Source organism: Trichoplusia ni, chromosome 11 (genome assembly GCF_003590095.1).
Source record: "Trichoplusia ni isolate ovarian cell line Hi5 chromosome 11, tn1, whole genome shotgun sequence".
NCBI lineage: Eukaryota > Metazoa > Arthropoda > Insecta > Lepidoptera > Noctuidae > Trichoplusia > Trichoplusia ni.
In genome coordinates this window covers 5756661-5777090 of record NC_039488.1, presented here as the reverse complement: position 1 = coordinate 5777090, position 20430 = coordinate 5756661, and the positions used below count along the sequence as shown (strand labels likewise).

Sequence of the window (20430 nt, the reverse complement as noted above, 5' to 3'; positions counted from 1 at the left end):
TGAAATGAAATAGGTATAGACGTTTTTGATAATTCTCAATACTCAATACTCAATACATTTATTGCATTCCACAATGTGAACTTAGGTGGTAGGTACACAAGATACATTAGTTTTGGAGCATTGTGGGCCCTGTCGGGCATAACAAAAATAAGAATTTGGAGGAGGGCTATTAATAACATTTTCAGTTTTTAACTGTTATATATATAATAACAGTTTAGTCAGTCGTGTTTATAGAGATAGACCGAATAGGTGAACTCATGATTAAGGACTCCGGTTGGGACCGAAACTAGTCGGGCGCTCCCGATAGATACGCTTCAGTCTTTATAAAAATAAATAATAATGAATTCGCCTCAAGAAAGTTTTTATAATAATATCTTAATAGATATCAAGAAGTTAATCTTTAAAATTGTGTACACTTTTAACAAGAATAAAGTTTGATAATTTTGGTAGAGTCGACAGTCTCATCTATCCTTTTAAAGGCGCCATTTTAATACAAAAGTCTTTTAAGGTTATATGTACCAGGTCAAACCACCTTACACCTTCTTACACATCCACATTTTATTCAAATAAATCCGCATTTGAGTAACATTAAAACTTCCAAATAAAATTAATTATGTAAGCGGTCTTCTTCTAAGTAAATATTCAGATAAAACTAGGGTACCTAGCCTTTTGGAAACGGGGCCAGGAACTAAATCCATGAATTAAGTTACAGCTTTTTAGGTTCTTTATACAGAGTGTGTTTTTTTTTACCTATACGAAGTTTGCAATTAATCGTCAGAAAAATAATATTTTAAGTTTAAAAATACATTATTTAACACAAATTGAAATGATTTTATACTAATTAAGATGTTAAATACTAGCTGTGTTTTTATACTTTGTCCGCACAGAACGAAATTTAATTCTTCTTTTCTCAAAAGTAGGTAATAAATTAGATTAGAATATTCTTTGTTGTACACCATGGAATTGCAGCAGTGATTCATTAAACTACAGGTACAGTAAAAATCTGACAATATTCATCTATTCAATCTTTTACAGACAAAGTTTCAGAACTTAGTTTTTACAGTCTGATCTTATGGAATAACTAGCTGTTGCCCGCGACTTCGTCCCCGTGGGTAGAAGTATAAGTTATGATTTATACCTGCCCTGTTTTTTTTACATTTTCCATTGTATCTTCGCTCCTATTAGTCGCAGGGTGATGGTTTATAGCCTAAAGCCTTCCTCGATGAATGGTCTATTCAACACAAAAAGAATTTTTCGATTTGGACCAGTAGTTCCTGAGATTAGCGCGTTCAAACCAACAAACAAACTCTTCAGCTTTATATATTAGTAATTATTTCTTCAAAACATTTTTTTTAAACTAAAAACAAAAAAAATGAACTCCCTATATAGCTCTACTGGACCAATATTGTATCCGTTGGCATCGACTTGCGCAAACAAAATTCGTAATACCGTAGCGATGCGAAGTTTTATGTAAGGAAAGACATCATATAATGTTTTTGAGCCGTTTCATAATATACAGTGTTAAAGGTCATAGTATATATGTTGATTTGACATTGGTCGAGCAATATATTGGAGTTTTTTCTATGTTATAATCTATCCAGTGTTTTGTAAGTGAATCTGTGGGCATAGAGAGTTTGTAGAGGTAATTTTGGGATTGATTGAATTGATTTTAGAAAATCTGTAAAGAAAAGAAAGCAGTATTTGTTTTTTATTGTCTTGGAGCTAGGTTTTTGACAAAAATTTGAAAAAAAAAGAGTTATCTTAAACTATGTTAAGAGGTTTTAGCTACATACCAACTTTGTTTTGTCAAGAGTGTACCCTAGTGGAGGTTTCCGAAAATGCTACGTCAATGCCAGTAAATAGAGGGCAAAGAAAGAAGAAAATTTGTAATTGCTCTGGAAAATCTTAGTTTCATCAGCTGATTTGTTTTTTTGTCTGATGACTAAGTTTGTTTTGCCTTGCGTTGATAACTGCTCGGAGTATTATATATTCGTAGACGGATCAAAACAGCATTTTAAAGCTGAGTGTGGGATTTTAACTCGAAAAAAAAAACAAAAAAGATTTGATTGTTTTTCCTCTTTTTGCAAATTCAGACATATTTTAAGGTTAGGGTCAGGAAAAAAACTAGTTTTCAATATAAATCATAATTTTATTGTTTAGTTTGGTTCACAGTCCATATTTACCGATTCTTTATTGTGTTAATATGATGTTTTAGTTCCGTATGCCATATTTGTATGTGCCAAGTTTTTTCGTTTTTAGTATGTGTATCAAAGACTTTTGCTTTTTTAAATTATTATTTGGTTTTTATTCTTGAAGAATGCTTTATTGTAGTAGTAATAAAGGTTTTTTTTTTTATAGTACGTTCAATGGAAGCATATTAATTCTCGTATAAAACAGTAAACACTTTATTTTTCATGATTCTTTGGTCTTTCGCCTCATTATCTTGTCGTCTCGTATTCGTCGCCTCAAATAAATATTCTAGTATATTTTTATAGTAAATGATAAGAAATAAGGCACAAAACACCTATTAGGAACAAAAAAACTCTACACAAAATAGTTCACCCAAACACTCACTACCTACTAGTGGCGCCACTATCGCAACCAAATTTAGTACCGAAAACGCAACTAGATGGCGTTGGCGTCGAATTAGATCGCGCTATGGTTTCGTTACACGAGAATGTATAAGTAGTTTCGGTGGCGGATGATATGTTAACTTTGCGCAGAGGCAATATCGTAACCAATGAGGTTAATCCGAGGTGCGATTATTGCTAGTTGAAAACTTTACCAATACCCCGCCGTGTGGACGTGAAATACCGTCCGCGATGGCAATTTTTGAATGGCCGTCAAAGGCCTAAGAATTCATTGAATATAATAGATAGGAATAACATGTTAGACGGATTCTATGAGTTGTGATCTGTCTACTTCCTAAATTCAGTTTTTTCTGTAGGTGTGGGTAATTTATTTGTGATATATTTCGGAACTTTTTACATTACAAATAATTAACTACTAGCTGATCCCCGCGACTTCGTCCGCGTGGTTTGCGGTGATTTAAGATTTGAATTAATTTAAGGTGGCTGGTAGAACATATTTTGTTAACTCTACAAAATTTTGCTATATTTTTGATCATTGTAAAGATAACCTTATTTATAGATTTGTAGCGAGATAAAAATATTCATTGCTAAGAAAACAATTGTAAAAAATGCTAAAAGGTGCTTTAAGATGATTTATAATTAAATTATAATAATATGATGAATGATATAAAGAGCCATATTTTGTAGAGTTGACCAAAAAATTATTATTTATTTTAATAAGGTACTTTACAAAAATGTAAGTAGACATTATTCAGCATCCAGATTGCCCCACACTTCACCGTTTCCCAATTAAAAAAAAACATTCATTTAAATTTGAATCAATAATTAAAAAATAGAAGAAACATTACCTAAAAACAGAAAAAAAGGTTTGATACAATCATATCAACGTAATAAAAAGAAAAAATAGGGTTTCTATATACAAGTTATGTAAATTAATATAATCTGACCTGTAGCCTTTTAGGCAAAAAACGAGTTTGACCATTTGATAACAGAGGTACTGTAATATTTATATAAAACGATTTATTTTTATAAATTATGTCAAATGACATTAACCTTTGGTTACTAAGACAATAAATAAATAACCACAAATTGGATTTTATAATAAACTGCTTTTGTTATGTTTTGAATTTGGCATTGTTGCTTTTTCCTTTTGGCATAATGTATTTAATTGAATTTTATCTTATAACGAGCTGTACAAAATAACACTTTAAAAATATAAAGACGTTTAATAGTTTTCACATTTGGCAACTAATAAATCCTCTTAAACCCAAAAATAATTATAAAAAAATCATCATCATCCTAGCCTTTTTCCCAACTATGTTGGGGTCGGCTTCCACTCTAACCGGATTCAGCTAAGTACTAGTGTTTTACAAGGAGCGACTACCTATCTAACCTCCTCAACCCAGTTACCTGGGCAACACAATACCCCTTGGTTAGACTGGTTGTCAGACTTTCTAGCTTTTGACTACCTATAACGACTGTCATAGATGTAGGTATAACATCAGAGACCCACAATTTAACGTGTCTTCCGAAACACCGAAGAACTCGTTATGACAAACACAGTCACCCATCTACGGACCAACCGCGTCAAACGTAGCTTAACCTGTGAACGATTCACTTATGCGGTTGTAGCTTAGAAAAAAAATATCGAATATTAATAAGATATATGACAGTAATTTTTCAACAAGACGGATATATAAACAAACGGAATCTCAGTACCTATTAAGGTTCCGTTTGTACCCAATATCAGTGACAATTTTACTCACTTCGTAGCAATAATTGCACAATTATTTACGTAATACGCCATCTATCGGGTACAAGTTAGTTAGACATGTAAAGAGAATTCATTTGACATTGAATTGATGCAATATCGATGTTAGAATCATGATAATTTTCATGAATCGGATTGTTTTCTAATTTCGTAACTGGCTTTCGAGGCTGGGGGTTCTGTACAAAATAAAATAGGCTAGAGAAAAGATATACTTGTGATACTCCCACGTTTTTATACACTCACTTTTCTTGTTTGTATGTCGTTCCGGTTGGATTTTTGCAACTCAATTTTGAGGCACTTCCCGATAAGCTAGCAGGCTGATATTTTCAGGGTAGCTTCAAAATCGATGACAATGCAATTTACAACTATAAAAATGGCTGAACCGCTTTTGATAAATTTTGAATGGAATGCGGTTTAAAAATGTGGGCTTTTACAATAATTATTTGAAGTCAGTTTTGTGCTTTTCTTGTTAAAACAATATTAATTTTAATTTAAAACTATTGAATATAAAAGTCGAAACAAACGACAGCTATTTCACGCTAAATAAAAATAATCATTAAAAACGGTTCATCCAGGATTGAAAACATCTTTCTTTCGGAGACAAAACCGCGTGCTACACCTAGTCGAGCTCCTATAATCGAAGCAACCTTTAAAAGCTGATACAATCAATCAAAAAATTAACATGATACACATACTGATCTAATATTATATTACTAAATACCTCTGTTTTCGTTCAATATTGATTATTTTAACATAAATTATATCGAAAACAAAGAAAATTATGCAAGAATGTCATCTTCTGTGCAAAATTATTAAATTGATTCCAGTTTTTAAAGCAATTTTTATGACTTGGTAGCATTTTAAAACTAAAAACATAATGTGTCTATAAATATATTATACGGCAACATTATTTATAGGTTTTTAATGTAAAAAATTATTGGAATGTCTGTATATATGTCACTCTATTTAAGGGCTTAATGTGTAAGAATAAATTATCGCCAAGTAAGATTTACAAATAAAAATAATAAATAATACGATTTTCATTAATCGATTGCCTATTTTAGATGACTAAGAAAAGAAATAAAACACAAATTCGTCATCTTAAAAATGTATTTTAAGAACCAGACAGAATTAGTAAGACATCTAGGAAAAAAGATTAAAAAGCGATATAATACCGCTGTTTTGTCTGAAAAAGACAAAATATAAACACGTCTCAAATCCTGTTCAGTAAAACACGTGTCAAATAGTCTATGCATAGCAACAGTGACTCAAACAATAACTTGAAAACAAAATGTCTGACAAATAATCATAAATATTTTTGAATAAATCCCAAACCAGTTTCCTTAATATTAGGTATCTCAAAGCAAAAAAGTTGAAATAACATTTCTATTTAAATAATCAAGCATTAAAAAGCTTTATTTGTTGTTTTTTGGAGTTCCGTAATCACAGATTAAAAACGGTAAATGTTGGGATCTGTCATTTGTCTGTATTGCATGAACCATGATAGGTTGTTGAAATTTTCACAGATTATAAAATAAATAATTTTTGTTGCTACTATAACAAGAAATAGTAAAATTAACATTGAGATTAAGTGACCTAATATTTATTTACTTAACGGATATTGCAATAAGAGGGTTAGTTGAAACAAATATTTAAGTGTCTAAACCTAAAATAGGAAATCCTACTACTATTATAAAGGCGATACTTTACCACAATATAGCTTATACATCAGAATAACACATAGGCTACAATTTTTGAGGTTTCTAATGTGAGGTCGTAAAAAATCACATTTTTTGCGCTTACATTGCAAACGCTGACTGAATCCTACAAGATAGATAGAAGGCAGATAGATAGATAGAAGGCAGGTATAAATTATAACTTATATCTTCTAACCACGCGGACGAAGTCGCGGGCAACAGCTAGTTATTTTATAAATTATCTTACTAATATTATAAACGCGAAAGTTTGTATGTATGGATGTTTGTTCCTCTTTCACGCAAAAACCACTGAACGGATTTAGACGAACCTTTGTACAGAGATAGTTTATAACCTGGATTAACACATAGGATGGTTTTTATCCTGATTTTATGTCCCAGTACTGTCAATTTCGATTTGTACCGGGCGGGCCCGCGGGCAACAGCTTGTATTTTATAGTCCGAAACAAAAATAGTAAATTATATTATAAGTTAAAAACTTTGATATCATAAATTATGCCTCCCATATAAGGTACGAATAAATATATCAAAGTTTGAACCAAGGTCTTGATTTAACATAAGAAAACAATATAAATATAAAATAAAAAAACAAGTTTCGTTTGAAATGTCGCATTTAATATAATTTTTGACGTGAAGACCAGTTTCAAAGTAAAGTTTTCAAGTTCCGTTCTGGGTTTTAAAACTAGTCCTGTTTTGTAGTTTTGCCTGAACCTTAAAACGCAATAGCCTTTCCTATCTATACTAATGTCATAAAGTTAGTGTGCGACGCTGTAGGGGGTAATCTCAGGAACTACTGAACAAATTTTGAAAATTCTTAACAATATTACGCTGTGTTATTTGTCAGTGTTATATAATTCATATTATATAATAAATAAGTAAATAACCTTTAAAAGTTTACCTGTCTCTATAAATAAATAAATGCGGACAACATCACATACATTGTTCTGAACCCAAAGTAAGTTGCTAAAGCACTTGTGTTATGGAATTCAGATACAATGAAGGTACCACAAACGCGCAGGCCCGAGACAATGTAGAAATGTGAATTTTTACTTTGACCCGACTGGGGTCGAACCCGGGACCTCAGAGCTAGCGACACCTTGGAACCGGTGTGTACGCCACTCGACCACGGAGGTCGTCACAATATCTATAAAGTCGATTTAATACGTGTGCCCAGCTGTAGGGATGATGTAAATTAAATCATTCGTCCGTTTGTCTTGAAAATACATTTTATATATCTAGAATTCTTATCTCAGTTATTATTGCATCTAATAAAAAAGCTGCAAGAAATTAGTAAAACAATCGTAAAAACGTCTTATCAAATTAAATAAAAGTCATTTCTATTATTATAAAGTAAAACAACACAAAAAATTTAAATGCAAAATAGGTTTTTTTGTAAAATAAAATGGAGGAACTGGTCAAGTGCGAGTTGGAAGTTAGTGACTGTCTTTTTGTTGAAACCTCTTGTTTTGTATATACCTTGGTTGCGATATAATTGTAATGAAAATTAATAGATTTAAAAAATCTAAATACCCACGGTTTTGAATGTCATTCCATTCAAATTTTATCAAAATCGGTCCAGCTGTTTTTCTACACTCACTTTTCTTGTTTGTTTGGCGTTCCGGTTGGATGTTTGCAACTCAATTTTAAGGCACTTCCCGATAAGCTAGCAGGCTGAAATTTTCAGGGTAGCTTTAAACCCAATGACAATGCAATTTACAACAATAAAAACGTCTGGACCAATTTTGATATAATTTTAATGGAGTCAAATTTAAAAACGTGGGTTTTAGATAAGATTTTGATATCGATTCATTTAGATTGTATGTATTTAATCGCAAATATACATTTTTTTTTAATTTATTCATTTATTACATGAACATTTTTAACTATACTACGCAAAACTCTTCTGCTTACCTACTTAAGTCTTGAAGGTACAAGTCGAGACAAGTATTTGGAGACGTCAAACCGGTTGAGATCCCGTTTGCCTTTAAGTTGTGTAAGACGTTGAGCAAGTTAAAATCTTTTACAATGTGCCACTGATAACTGAACGGCGGAGTTTTATATGTGTTGATACATAAATAATAGGTAAAGACTTTTTGAAGAGTTTTGTGTATCTTAATATATATAAATCTCGTGTCACAACGTTTGTCCTCAATGGACTCCTAAACCACTTAACCGATTATAATAAAATTCGCGCACCATGTGCAGTTCGATCCAACTTGAGGGATAGGATAGTTTAAATCTCAAGTTATAGTCGCAATTTCTTTTAACCACGCGGACGAAGTCGCGGGCAACAGCTAGTACTAATATATAAAGCTGAAGAGTGTTTGTTTGCACGCGCTAATCTTAGGAACTACTGGTTCTAATTGAGGAAATATTTTTGTGTTGAATAGACCATTCATCGAGGAAGGTTTAAGGCTATATATCATCACGCTGCGACTAATAGGAGCGAAATGTGGAAAAAAACAGGGCAGGTAAATCATAACTTATATCTTCTAACCACGCGGACGAAGTCGCGGGCAACAGCTAGTATAGGTATATATGTAGTCTTTCTGTTTGGGTGAGAAGTTCGTGGCTATGCTAGAACACCATAAGTGAATCGATCACACGTTATGCTACGCTTGACGCGGTTGGTACGTAGGTAGATAGGTGACTATCTTTGTTATAAATTAACGTTCCTCGAATAACGTAAATTGTGGGTCCCGGCTGTTATTCCTATATCTATGACAGTCGTTACAGATAGTCAGAAGCTAGAAAAGTCTGGCAAACAGTCTGATTAAGGGGTATCATGTTTTCCAGGTAACTAGGTTGAGGAGGTCAGATAGGCAGTCGCAAAACGAAATCTTTAACTTTCATGAATATATCTATAATTTGAGCATTTTCTGGGTAACATGAAAGAAAAGTTAAAGTATAAATAAAATAAAAACATTAATTATTTATGTAATTGAAATATAAATATAAATACAGCACCTTTAATTAATAATAACATTCTGCAGAAAAAGAAGTATTGCTGTAACAAAGATATTTAAACCGCGCTCGTCTTAAAAACAACGAAATCTTGTTTTGATTTTGTAAGTAAACAAGTTGAACAACTTACTTATCTCGCGTTACATAACGTTACGAAAACAAAATACGTAATTGTGAGTGGTTAATCAATAGATGAATAAGAAATTATATACTTACGAGTTTCTTTATTATCATAAAGATTTTTGTGCTGCCCCACGGTGGGGCGCCATTAACCGGAATTATTTTCTCTGACCCATGTGTACTTTATATGTGTATTATACTGAAATAACGTGGTTTTCTATTAATAAACGAATTTTCAAAATCTGTTTAGTAGTCTGAACCCTACAATGTCACAAACTCACAAATTTTATTAGTACAGAAATTTGATTCTAGAAGTACATTTTTGACATTTCCGAAGAGTCATAAGATGGCCTTGACATGAAAACCTTGAAAGGCTTGGCACATTTTTGACAGTAATAAAAAAACCGCTCTTCAGTAAGCGTTGGAATGTTTAAACATTATATTTGCAGTTAAAACAATGTCTTCTTCATTACACAATGAAATGATTCTTTTGAGGTTATGCTTATTCTATAAACTTTTACAACATGATTCATCATCATCATCCTAGCCTTTTCCCAACTATGTTGGGGTCGGCTTCCAGTCCAACCGGATGCAGCTCAGTACCAGTGTTTTACAGAGCGACTGCCTATCTGACCTCAACCCCCCAGTTACCTGGGCAACACTATACCCCTTGGTTAGACTGGTTGTCAGACTTTCTAGCTTCTGACTACCTGTAACGACTGTCTTGCCACTATAACGAATTGTCTTATTATCGACTCTCGCAATAATTAAACGCTTTTCTCGGGGGATTCACAAACATTATTTAACATGTACGAAGACATCCAGACTCAGACAGACATTCGTGGATATCACAAATGCATGTCCTGAGCTGGGATCGGTCTGTTTTGTCGCTCTCTCTTTAAACTCTCTTATGACAATTACAAATTTCACCAAAATCGATACAGCCTTTTAATAAAAAACAAGTTACAAACATACAAACTTTCGCCTTAAAACATTAGTACGATTTAATCAGGATTCACATTATTACAAGTAATGTCACACGAAACGAACTTGAAACAACTTTCTCTATCTGACAGTCATTTGGCGCCAAAATAAGTCCCATGTTTTCTGAATAAAGATGGCGTGTTCAAGTCCCTTAAATTACGATGTACTTTCGAAAACTTTCATTTACGCCAACGCCCTTTTTAAAGCCAGCTGCAGTTGTATAATACAATGCATTACAAGGATAGAAATATGACAAGCATTTGTGTGATCCACGAATGCTTGTCCTGAGTCTGGGTGTCTTTGTGCATGTGACTTGAATGTTTGTGAAACGCCCCGCGATACAAGGATTAAATTCTGTAGTGTTGGAGTCGTTAAAATAGGTAATTTTGTTTGAACTAGAATATAACAGACAGACAGACTAATAGACAAAATTAAACTTAACATCCCACAAAATGAAAGAGTGGGCGAATGCTCTTTTTATAATAACAAAGGTTAAGGTTAAGCGACATTCAATAAAGGTCGCGAAACGGATGGGTAACTATAAATTTTTGAAGGCTAATTTTTCTTTTTGCTATTACATGGCATAATATCACAAGGTGAAGGTTAAGCAGTACTTAACAGAGGTCGCGAAGCCATGGGTAACCATCAAAAGAATTTTGACTGGTAAACAAAACTATAAGGTTAAAAAATACTTAATTAAGGTCATTAAAACGACAGGTCATTGATTCACCATATTTTTATTAAGATCTTGAAGGTAAAGCGACACTTATTAAAGGTCGCGAAAAGGATGGGTTACAAATACCATCATTAATTAAATATCTTTTTATCTCAAAACTAATTCCGTATTTAAATATATCTTACGTATAAGTTCAATAGGTTATAACATTGATTTGAATAATAACCTCTTATTTCGCAATCGGCTAAGGCGTAATGTTTGGTGTCTCGTCCTAGCTAGACTCAATAAGTACTGCGTGGGCCTAGCGAGGTTTAACGAAAGTTATTGTTTTAGATAAAGACTGGGCTAGACTGAAAGATAGGATATAAAATATAGCCTCGTTAGTTTAGGTAGTATCTATACTAATATATAAAGCTGAAGAGTTTGTTTGTTTGTTTGAACGCGCTAATCTCAGGAACTTCTTATTCAAATTTAAAAAATATTTTTGTGTTGAATAGACCATTCGCCGAGGAAGACTATATACCATCACGCTGCGACTAATAGGAGCGAAGTTACAATGGAAAATGTGGAAAAATCAGGGCAGATATAAATCATAACTTATATCTTCTACCCACGGGGACGAAGTCGCGGGCAACAGCTAGTTAGGAATAAAACTAATAAATACCAAGTTACTTGATTCCATATATCATCTTGCTAAATACGAACGGATTCTAATTAAAATTCATTACACAAGCATATATTCGACTAAATGATTAACGATTATTTTTTAACAGATTAAATCTATATGTTATGTGTAATAGTTAGGTAACAAGCAATTAAAAATTAAAAGCAAATAATCTTAATGTCTTCATCATCCTAGCCTTTTCCCAACTATGTTGCGGTCGGCTTCCAGTCTAACCGGATTCAGCTCAGTACCAGTGTTTTACAGAGCGACTGCCTATCTGACCTCCTCAACCCAGTTACCTGGGCAACACGATACCCCTTAGTTAGACTGGTTGTCAGACTCTCTAGCTTCTGACTACCTGCAACGACTGTCAAAGATGTATGAATAGCAGCCGGGACCCACAATCTAACGTGCGTTCCGAAACACGGAGGAACTCATTATGACAAAGATCACCCATCTACGGACCATCCGCGTCAAGCGTAGCTTAACCTGTGATCGATTCACTTATGCGATTATAGCTAAACTAGGATATCTTTAGCTTTTGTTTAAGTGTACAAGTACCTTAATGCGTAGGCTGTTAAATGGTTGCTTATTATACGTAGAGTACTAGATTCGAGGCCTGTGCGATGTAAAATCAAGTAGACTCGCTAAATTGACAAGTATACACGTTTTCACTATTTCATCAATTGTCAGACCAGTGTTGCACAATTTGTGTGAAATTTCATAAATCTACAAATTTGGGTTAGGTAATATCTTTTCATGGTTCTATGTTTTAGTAAAGTAGTTATTTCACGCGGTTTCGCCTGTGGTTTTCGTATTTTAATCTGTGTTATTATTGTATGTATACAACCTGGTGTCAGAGTTTCAACTGCCCGTAGACCTCTGACGTGACGTCACATCCTTGAAACATTCTTAGGTAAGACGGTATCTTTAAAATGTTTTCCTTTACTGTTGTTTACATTAATGATTACTTTACTATCAAAATCAAAAGATTTTTTTTTCAAATAGTTTGTGTCCAGGCACTTTTAACACGTTACATGGTGCATGGATCCAAAATATCATTCCTATGGAGAAGGATCAGTGAGAAACTCCAAAAGCTACTGTTTTACAAAACACAAGAGTAGGAAGATATATAAATTTAATAAACTACAACTAAGGCGTTTAATCCTTGTATCGCTACGATTTCACAAACATTCAAGTCACATGCACAAGACACCCAAACTCAGGACAAGCATTCGTGGATCACACAAACTTCTATTACGCGGGGAACAAACCCGCAAAACGTTGCACACAGTGGCTTTGTCATAGTGACCTATACAAATCGGACATCAGTAGAATCAAACCTACAACCTTTGTCTTGGAAATCCAACATTCATAACAATAGGGATAATGACTGGGTATAAAAAGAAAAAATCTCATTAGTCCCTCAGTTAGATACTTGAAAAGTATGAGACACGTATTTTTTCCTTTTTCAGAAAGACTAGAATTGACAAAGATTAACTGCTTTAAAGTTTAGGAGAGGGGGCTTGTGACGTAACGATAGAGTAAAATTTATACTCAATCGTGACGTCACGCGTAAGTTTCATTCACTGTAATTTGGTCAATTTATGTTTGCGGGACAAATTAAAAAATACGTATCCATTATTATACAAAAACTACAAGACGGAAACTGCAAAAAAAAATTGTCATCATCCCTATTAGCTATCACTATTACCAATCAAACCAACACTGTTGGCCCTCAGAAACATTCCTTTAGATTCACAAAGCACATTATACAATTTTTTTCTGTGAATTCTCGATATAACGTGAAAAATTTTAACTAATAGCCGAAGGACGGATAAATATTGATTTAAATCTGAGTAAACCAAATATTGAACTAGTCGGAGGCCCAACATGAACAGTTTGCTGTTATAACTATGTTTGTTCATGAATTAGTCAGGTGAAGCAGTCACGATGAGGAATTAATAGATTTAAAAAATCTTAATACCCACGTTTTTAAATGTCACTCCATTCAAATTTTATGAAAATCGGTACAGATGTTTTATAGTTGTAAATTGAATTGTCATCGGGCTTAAAACTACATACATAATACTATTTTGTTAAAGGTATTATTAAAGTACCTAAATTAAGTATGTAACATGATGGCCCTGTTGGTCTAGTTGTTAATGGCCCTGACTGTTATAACGGAGGTCGTGGGTTCGATTCCTACCCAGGACAAATGTATGTGTGATGAGCACGATCATTTGTTCTGTGTCTGGGTGTAATTTATCTATATTATGTATGTATTTAGAAATATATAGGTATGTTTATCAGTTGTCTAGTACTCATAATACAAGCTTTGCTTAGTTTGAGACTAGATAGCGTTGTATTATAGATATTGTAAATATTATAATTATCTATCTCTAACTTATAAAAGAACAACACTTCTCTTTCCTAACTACCTTGACCTCAAATATAATATTAAGTGCTAGTATATTATTGACAGTACATTTTTCAAATGTTTTTGAGTCATACGACCCTGAATATTTTAAACAGCTGATAGGTATTAGGTAGGCAGACGAGATTCTGTACTGAGTCATAAGTTAACAACGTAGGCGAAAACAAAATGGGATATCGGTATTTATACTAAAACTATATTTGTCGTTTGTTTGTATGTGTTAATCTCAAAAGCTACTGTTTCAAATACAAATTAAGAATGTAAGATTTTAGGTAGGTACTGTAATTTAAATTCTTTAAAATATAAAAGTTAATTTTTAAAATAAAGTTTTTCCTTAATTAAATGTTTCTAGTTTATTATTAATGAATCTATGTTTATATGAATTATGCACAATTTGCAAAACAATAAGTTGACTCTATAAGCGCGATTCCAAAATGTCATTCCTATGGAAATGACTTGGACGAAACTGAAAAAGTTGAGGAACTAAATAAGTTACAATTATGCTATATCCGATTCGAAAAAAAATCTTATAATAAATATTCTGTGTTATGAAATGAAATGAAATCATTTATTCTGCAAGTAGGATATATCATCTCTTTTACATGATGTCTTTTTCAGCATTTCCTATCCCATTTTACCAGTAACATATGTCGTGGTGTCAGATAGACAGTCGCTTTGTGACATACGGGGCTCAGCTGTCGGTGAGACTGGAAACTACCAACATAGCTTGTGAAAAGGCTGCCTAGAAGGCTTTGCTACATTGAAAATACATATAAAACTATGTTAACCAAACATACGGACTATATATATATATCTATATACATGTTTATCCAAACGCGTCACCATTGATTTTTATGTTTTCTTCAAGGTTGAATCTCTAATGAGAGTACCTCACAATGAAGATTCAACTTTAATTTCAAGTTAATAAAATCCGAAATCGTGTACATTTTGTTATCGCTTAGAAAACCAAGATGTATAGAAACCAAATTTACTGGATTCCAATAAAAAATGGATTGGCATTTGTATTTTATTGTTTGTTATAAAAACTTAGATATCCATTGTTATAATCGTGGGCTGTATTCTAATTTATATTAACGAAATAGCTGCTGCCCTCGTTTCTAGTAATAATGCCTCGTTTAATAGGAACATTAAATCGAGATGAAAACTATCATATGTATTAATTTATGTTATAAACTATCTGTATACCAAGTTTTGTCTAAATCTGTTGTGTAATTTTTGCGTGAAAGAGGAACAGACATGCATAGATACATCAATGCTTACAACCTTTGACGTTTATAATATTAGTAGGATCAGCAGGATAGATTTATAAGGTGACTGTAGTTTCTGTACGCGGATTTCAATAATAAATACCTATTTTTAAACATAACAGTGTTTAATAAAACTGGGGCTCAGAAAAAAATGGCTGAGAATTCGATCTCTTACTTACTTCAAAAAGCAAGACGCATTTGAACAATAATCTAGGCTTTAAAGGAAACAGCAATCCCTGAATAAGTTTAGATATTTCTTCTTAGAGTAGTCTGATAGGAAAGACACCTAACCATCAGCTACCTGCCAATAAAAGTCCCTTCAAAATCGGTCAAGCCGTTTCAGAGATTAGCCGGCACAGAAACCAAAAATGGAGAAAAAATGTATCGTTTTTTTTTAATGTTACAAACAGACACTCCAACGTTATATATGTATTGATTATACAAGCACAGCCACGGACAAAAGCTAGTATTAATATTTACTTCAAGTATGTATTCATCATTTATCGATATTCGGTTACGTAACGACAGTCCTTACGACACGGTCGGTCATACGGATCTGTTACGACACACAACAGTATGGATCGGAAGATGTCTTTAAGTAATTTTGTAACACCATGTAGGTAAAATTGGCTTTTATGTAGGAGAAAATAGGTACATGATAAATGAATCTTTTATAAATACTGGTATCAAATGGAATAAGAGAATTGTTGACGCTTGTGAGCTGCCCCATGGTGGGGCGCCATTACCGAAGCTGTTAATAACACCAGCCTGTAACTGTCCCACTGCAGGCCTCTCATACAGAGAACGAGCATTGATCACCACGCTTGTGAGCTGCCCCACGGTGGGGCGCCATTACCGAAGCTGTTAATAACACCAGCCTGTAACTGTCCCACTGCAGGCCTCTCATACAGAGAACGAGCATTGATCACCACGCTTGTGAGCTGCCCCACAGTGGGGCGCCATTACCGAGGCTGTTAATAACACCAGTCTGTAACTGTCCCACTGCAGGCCTCTCATACAGAGAACGAGCATCATAGCTAATAAAAGACATTTATAATCCGCACACAATAGGGAAACACTTATATCTATATGCAAATTACATTTTTTCTGCGTCTAGAACTTATTATTATAGTCGAAACACGTCTGTCAGTCTGTTGATAAAAAATAGCGCGAATCCCTTCTCTTTGACAGGTTTTGTATTTAAAGACATCCGTCTAATTAAATTGTTGTAAGATTGTTTTAATTACTTTGCATTGTGAGTCATTCGTCATTAAAACATATACTTAACTAGCTGTTGCCCGCGACTTCGTCCCCGTGGGTAGAAGATATAAGTTATGATTTATACCTGCCACGTTTTTTTCACATTTTCCATTGTATCTTCGCTCCTATTAGTCGCAGCGTGATGGTTTATAGCCTAAAGCCTTCCTCGATGTATGGTCTATTCAACACAAAAATATTTTTTCAATTTGGTCCAGTAGTTCCTGAGATTAGCGCGTTCAAACAAACAAACAAACAAACTCTTCAGCTTTATATATTAGTATAGATATAGATTCCTCGATGAATGGTCTATTCAACACAAAAATAATTTTTCAATTTCAACCAGTAATTCTTGAGATTAGCGCGTTCAAACAAACAAACAAACTCTTCAGCTTTATATATTAGTACAGATGGTAAAGCTTTTTTTGTCGATGGTTAAAGTTGTTGGGATATGTTGAACAATATGCTAGTTATGTTGTAAACGTGAAAGTTTGTTTAAATGGATGGATGCTTGTTACTCTTTCACTCAAAAATCACTGAACGCATTTTAACGAAATTTGGCAGGCAGATAGTTCATAACTTCGATTAACACAAGGTTTTATTCCGATTTTAGGTTAACGTGGGTTCATTACCGGAAGTAACTTGGAGAACTTTGACATTAAAATCGAGATTTTTTTATTTAATTAAATAAATACGACATAAAAAAATAATTATTTATCTTTTAATTGCAAAAACTTAAGCGATACATATGGAAAAAAACAAACAACGACTTTAAACCAAATAAAATCCAAATTTTCACTGAATTACCAGAGAATTATAGATTTTTCACCACATATAGAAAAAAATGAGAAGCTTATTCATTTCTCATATTTTTATAATAACTAATACAAAAATATTCTTGTTACAGAACCATGAAGCCACTATTTCCAATAGTGGTTGCTATACTGGTGGTAGCGGCTACCGCTCATCCGGAGAACATTGAGGATGTCAAGGAACTGCCTCAGAGCAAGGAACCCATAGTGGAGGCAGAGGCGAGCGCCCCACAAGCAAGGAAGGAAAGATGCACAACCTGCTCCCACTCGCTAAAGTCCCAAAACGAGCTTTTCCAAGCTCTAAAGTCTTTGCCCAACGCTGAAGTCCACACACAGGAGACCTTCGAAGGCTGCTCCTCAGAGAAAGGCTGTGCCGGCATCAAGAAGGTAGACGGAGCTGTCATTGAAAAGTTTGGAAACCTCCAAGCGTTGAATGGCGCAGCCAGTGCGGGAGTACCTAACACGCCTTTCTGGTGGATGAACCAACAGAACTCGCCATTCAAAGCTGGTGCCGCTGCTGCTGGTGGGGCTGGTGGTGGATCGTTCGAGAAATTCAGCAAATCGTCTTCCAGTTTTACGTCAAGTTCTACCGGTGGCGCTGGAGGCGTCGATCTGGGCGCCAACCCCTTCTTAAACGGAGAGTTCGCTAAACTCGGAGCTGGTTTCAACGGCGCTAGCAATTTCGGTAGCAGTCAGTCAGAAATTGACATCACAAAGAACCAGTTTTTGAATGGACAGGCTGGTTTCAACGGTCAGTCTGCAGGCGCTTTTGGTGGTGCTTCCCAATCTGGAGCCAACTCAGCTTTTGGTAGCCAATCGGGAGGTGCTTTCGGCAGTGGTTCCCAATCAGCCTTTGGGTCAAAAGCCCAAGGTTTCGGATCTAGTTCCCAAACCGGATTCGGTGCATCTGGCCAAGGCGTAGCTCTGTCTCAAGGCGCTCAGGGTGCCCAAGGTTTCGGCGCCAGCCAAAACGGCTTCAACTCCTTCAACGCCGCCGGCAAGTTCGGATCAGGTTACTCTGGTTCCTCGCCAGCTCCATTCACTCCCACTGGATCGAATGTGAACCTTATTCAGAACAGCCAAAAGAACGAATTCGATTACACGCAGCAACAGCAGACTCAGCAGAATATTGATGAGGTGTTCCAGAGTACTGGCAACGTCCAGGCTCACGAGAGCTCTGGTGGGGACCTGCAGCAGACTTGCGCTGGTCAGGGCTATGTCTGCGTGCTCAAGTCACAGTGCAACAACGGTGTTGTGAACACCAATGGCGGTGGACTCTTGCAGGCTAACACTCAGGTGAGTCACACATTTTGATCTTTTAGTTTTCCATGTTCCAAAATTTTCTTTCTTGTGATTTTGTCCACGTTTACCTAATACATAATGTACTCTTACAGGTGGTAAAATATTAGTTATTATTAATATTATAATACAGGAACAATTATGAGCCCTGTTAACTGCACCACAGCTAATTTTATTTAATCGGAGATAGCTACTTAAATATTTTTTCTTGTTAGGTATTAATTACATTAGTTTTACATTAGTTAGGGCTGTTGACAAGTTACATGTCTCCTCGCTAACGTTGACAAATCCCTCAAATGTATTGAACTGACAAGTCAGAGTCACGTCACTTGTCGAAGAGGAATGTCATTCATACATTAGAAGTTTTATATTATAATGCAATGTAAAATTATCTAGATAGACCTTTAGTTAAATTTTCCGATGACTTTCTAGATAGAACATGTTTAAGTATAGCCTTAATGTCACCAATCTAGTGACATTTCTACTATTGCGAAGATATCGTAATCCTTAATTGAATTTGTATTGCACAACGTCGATCGGTGATATTTTAGAATAACTAGGAAAATGCTTGTAACTGGGAAAATGTCTGCATTGAATTTAAAGTCGTATTCAATCCATTTACGGACCCATAAGACTTCAAAATATTGTTTCATGAAGGGAAAAAGTACCTGATCGGTAAATCCAACCTCTTTTTAGTTAAAAAAGCTCCCTTATTAATAAATTTAATCTTTATATCGCGGGGGTTTCACAAACATTCAAGTCACATGCACAAAGGCACCCAGACTCAGGACAAGTATTCGTGGATCACACAAATGCTTGTCCTACGCGGGGATCGATCTCGCGACACGTCACGCTCTGTGGGTCTAGCTTGGTGACTTCAACCACTCGGCTATCCGTAATTAGTAGATCTTTGCCCAATTCGTTAGATTTTAACCCCCGGCGCTAAGAGGGGTGTTATCAGTTTGACGTATCTGTGTGTCAGACTGTCAACTGCATCACAGCACCCGAAAAGATTGAGCGATTTCAATTTAGTTTATTGGTAGATTTTAAATGGAAAGAGGCCTGTGCCCAGCAGTGGGACCTATATAGGCTGGTATTATTATAATATTAGTTTATTATTATAATAATATATTATCATTTTGACGACTTCCGTGGTCGAGTGGCGTACGCACCGGTTTCAAGGTGTCGCTAGCTCTGAGGTCCCGGGTTCGATCCCCGGTCGGGTCAATGTAAAAATTCTACATTGTCTCGGGTCTGGGTGTTTGTGGTACCTTCGTTGTATCTGAATTCCATAACACAAGTGCTTTAGCAACTTACTTTGGGTTTAGAACAATGTATGTGATGTTGTCCGCATTTATTTATTATTTATTTATTTATTTTAAACTACAAATTCCTTTAAACATTTAGTTTTCAAGGTATTTTTAATCTTTTATTTATATAATACGTCAATTTCAAGGAAATGAAAATTCTGATACAAGAGTTATTGATGAACTTAACTTGTTAACCTTAACCGGACCGTTAAATATTTAACTTTAGTTTACAAAGGTCAAATTAACATAACCATCTTATTATGTAACTTGTTTTGTTAACTTTAAGATAACTGATTAGGAAAACTCGAGAATTTATAATATAACTAATATTTATTAAGGGTTATATGCCCAAAGAACCAAAACCGAATTATATTAATGTGATTCCGCTAAATGTCGGTCCGTCTATTACCAGGATGTTTCTCAAGAACCGCAATACCTTATTTTTCTTGCCGCTTCCTAAAAACGTAAAAATCAACAACCAAGAAAAAAGATTTTAATATAAAAAGTATAAAAACAGTTTTCAGATTAACTACATTAATATTATATACAATGAAAATCTAGC

General features: G+C 34.5%; 1 protein-coding gene and 1 non-coding gene across 4 annotated transcripts in view; both read left to right on the top strand.

Moving 5' to 3' along the window:
* Window positions 1-20430, top strand: part of LOC113498549 — a 58806-nt gene that overhangs the window by 1583 nt on the left and 36793 nt on the right. For all 3 annotated transcript variants that reach the window (XM_026878588.1, XM_026878586.1, XM_026878589.1), the window contains exon 2: window positions 17355-18555. In XM_026878588.1, coding sequence (XP_026734389.1) covers window positions 17359-18555 — 1197 coding nt within the window. In that variant the 5' untranslated portion in view covers window positions 17355-17358. The remainder of the gene's footprint in view (window positions 1-17354; window positions 18556-20430) is intronic.
* On the top strand, window positions 2712-2851 carry LOC113499122. The gene has a single exon (XR_003401080.1). It is a non-coding gene; the product is annotated as a U4 spliceosomal RNA (small nuclear RNA).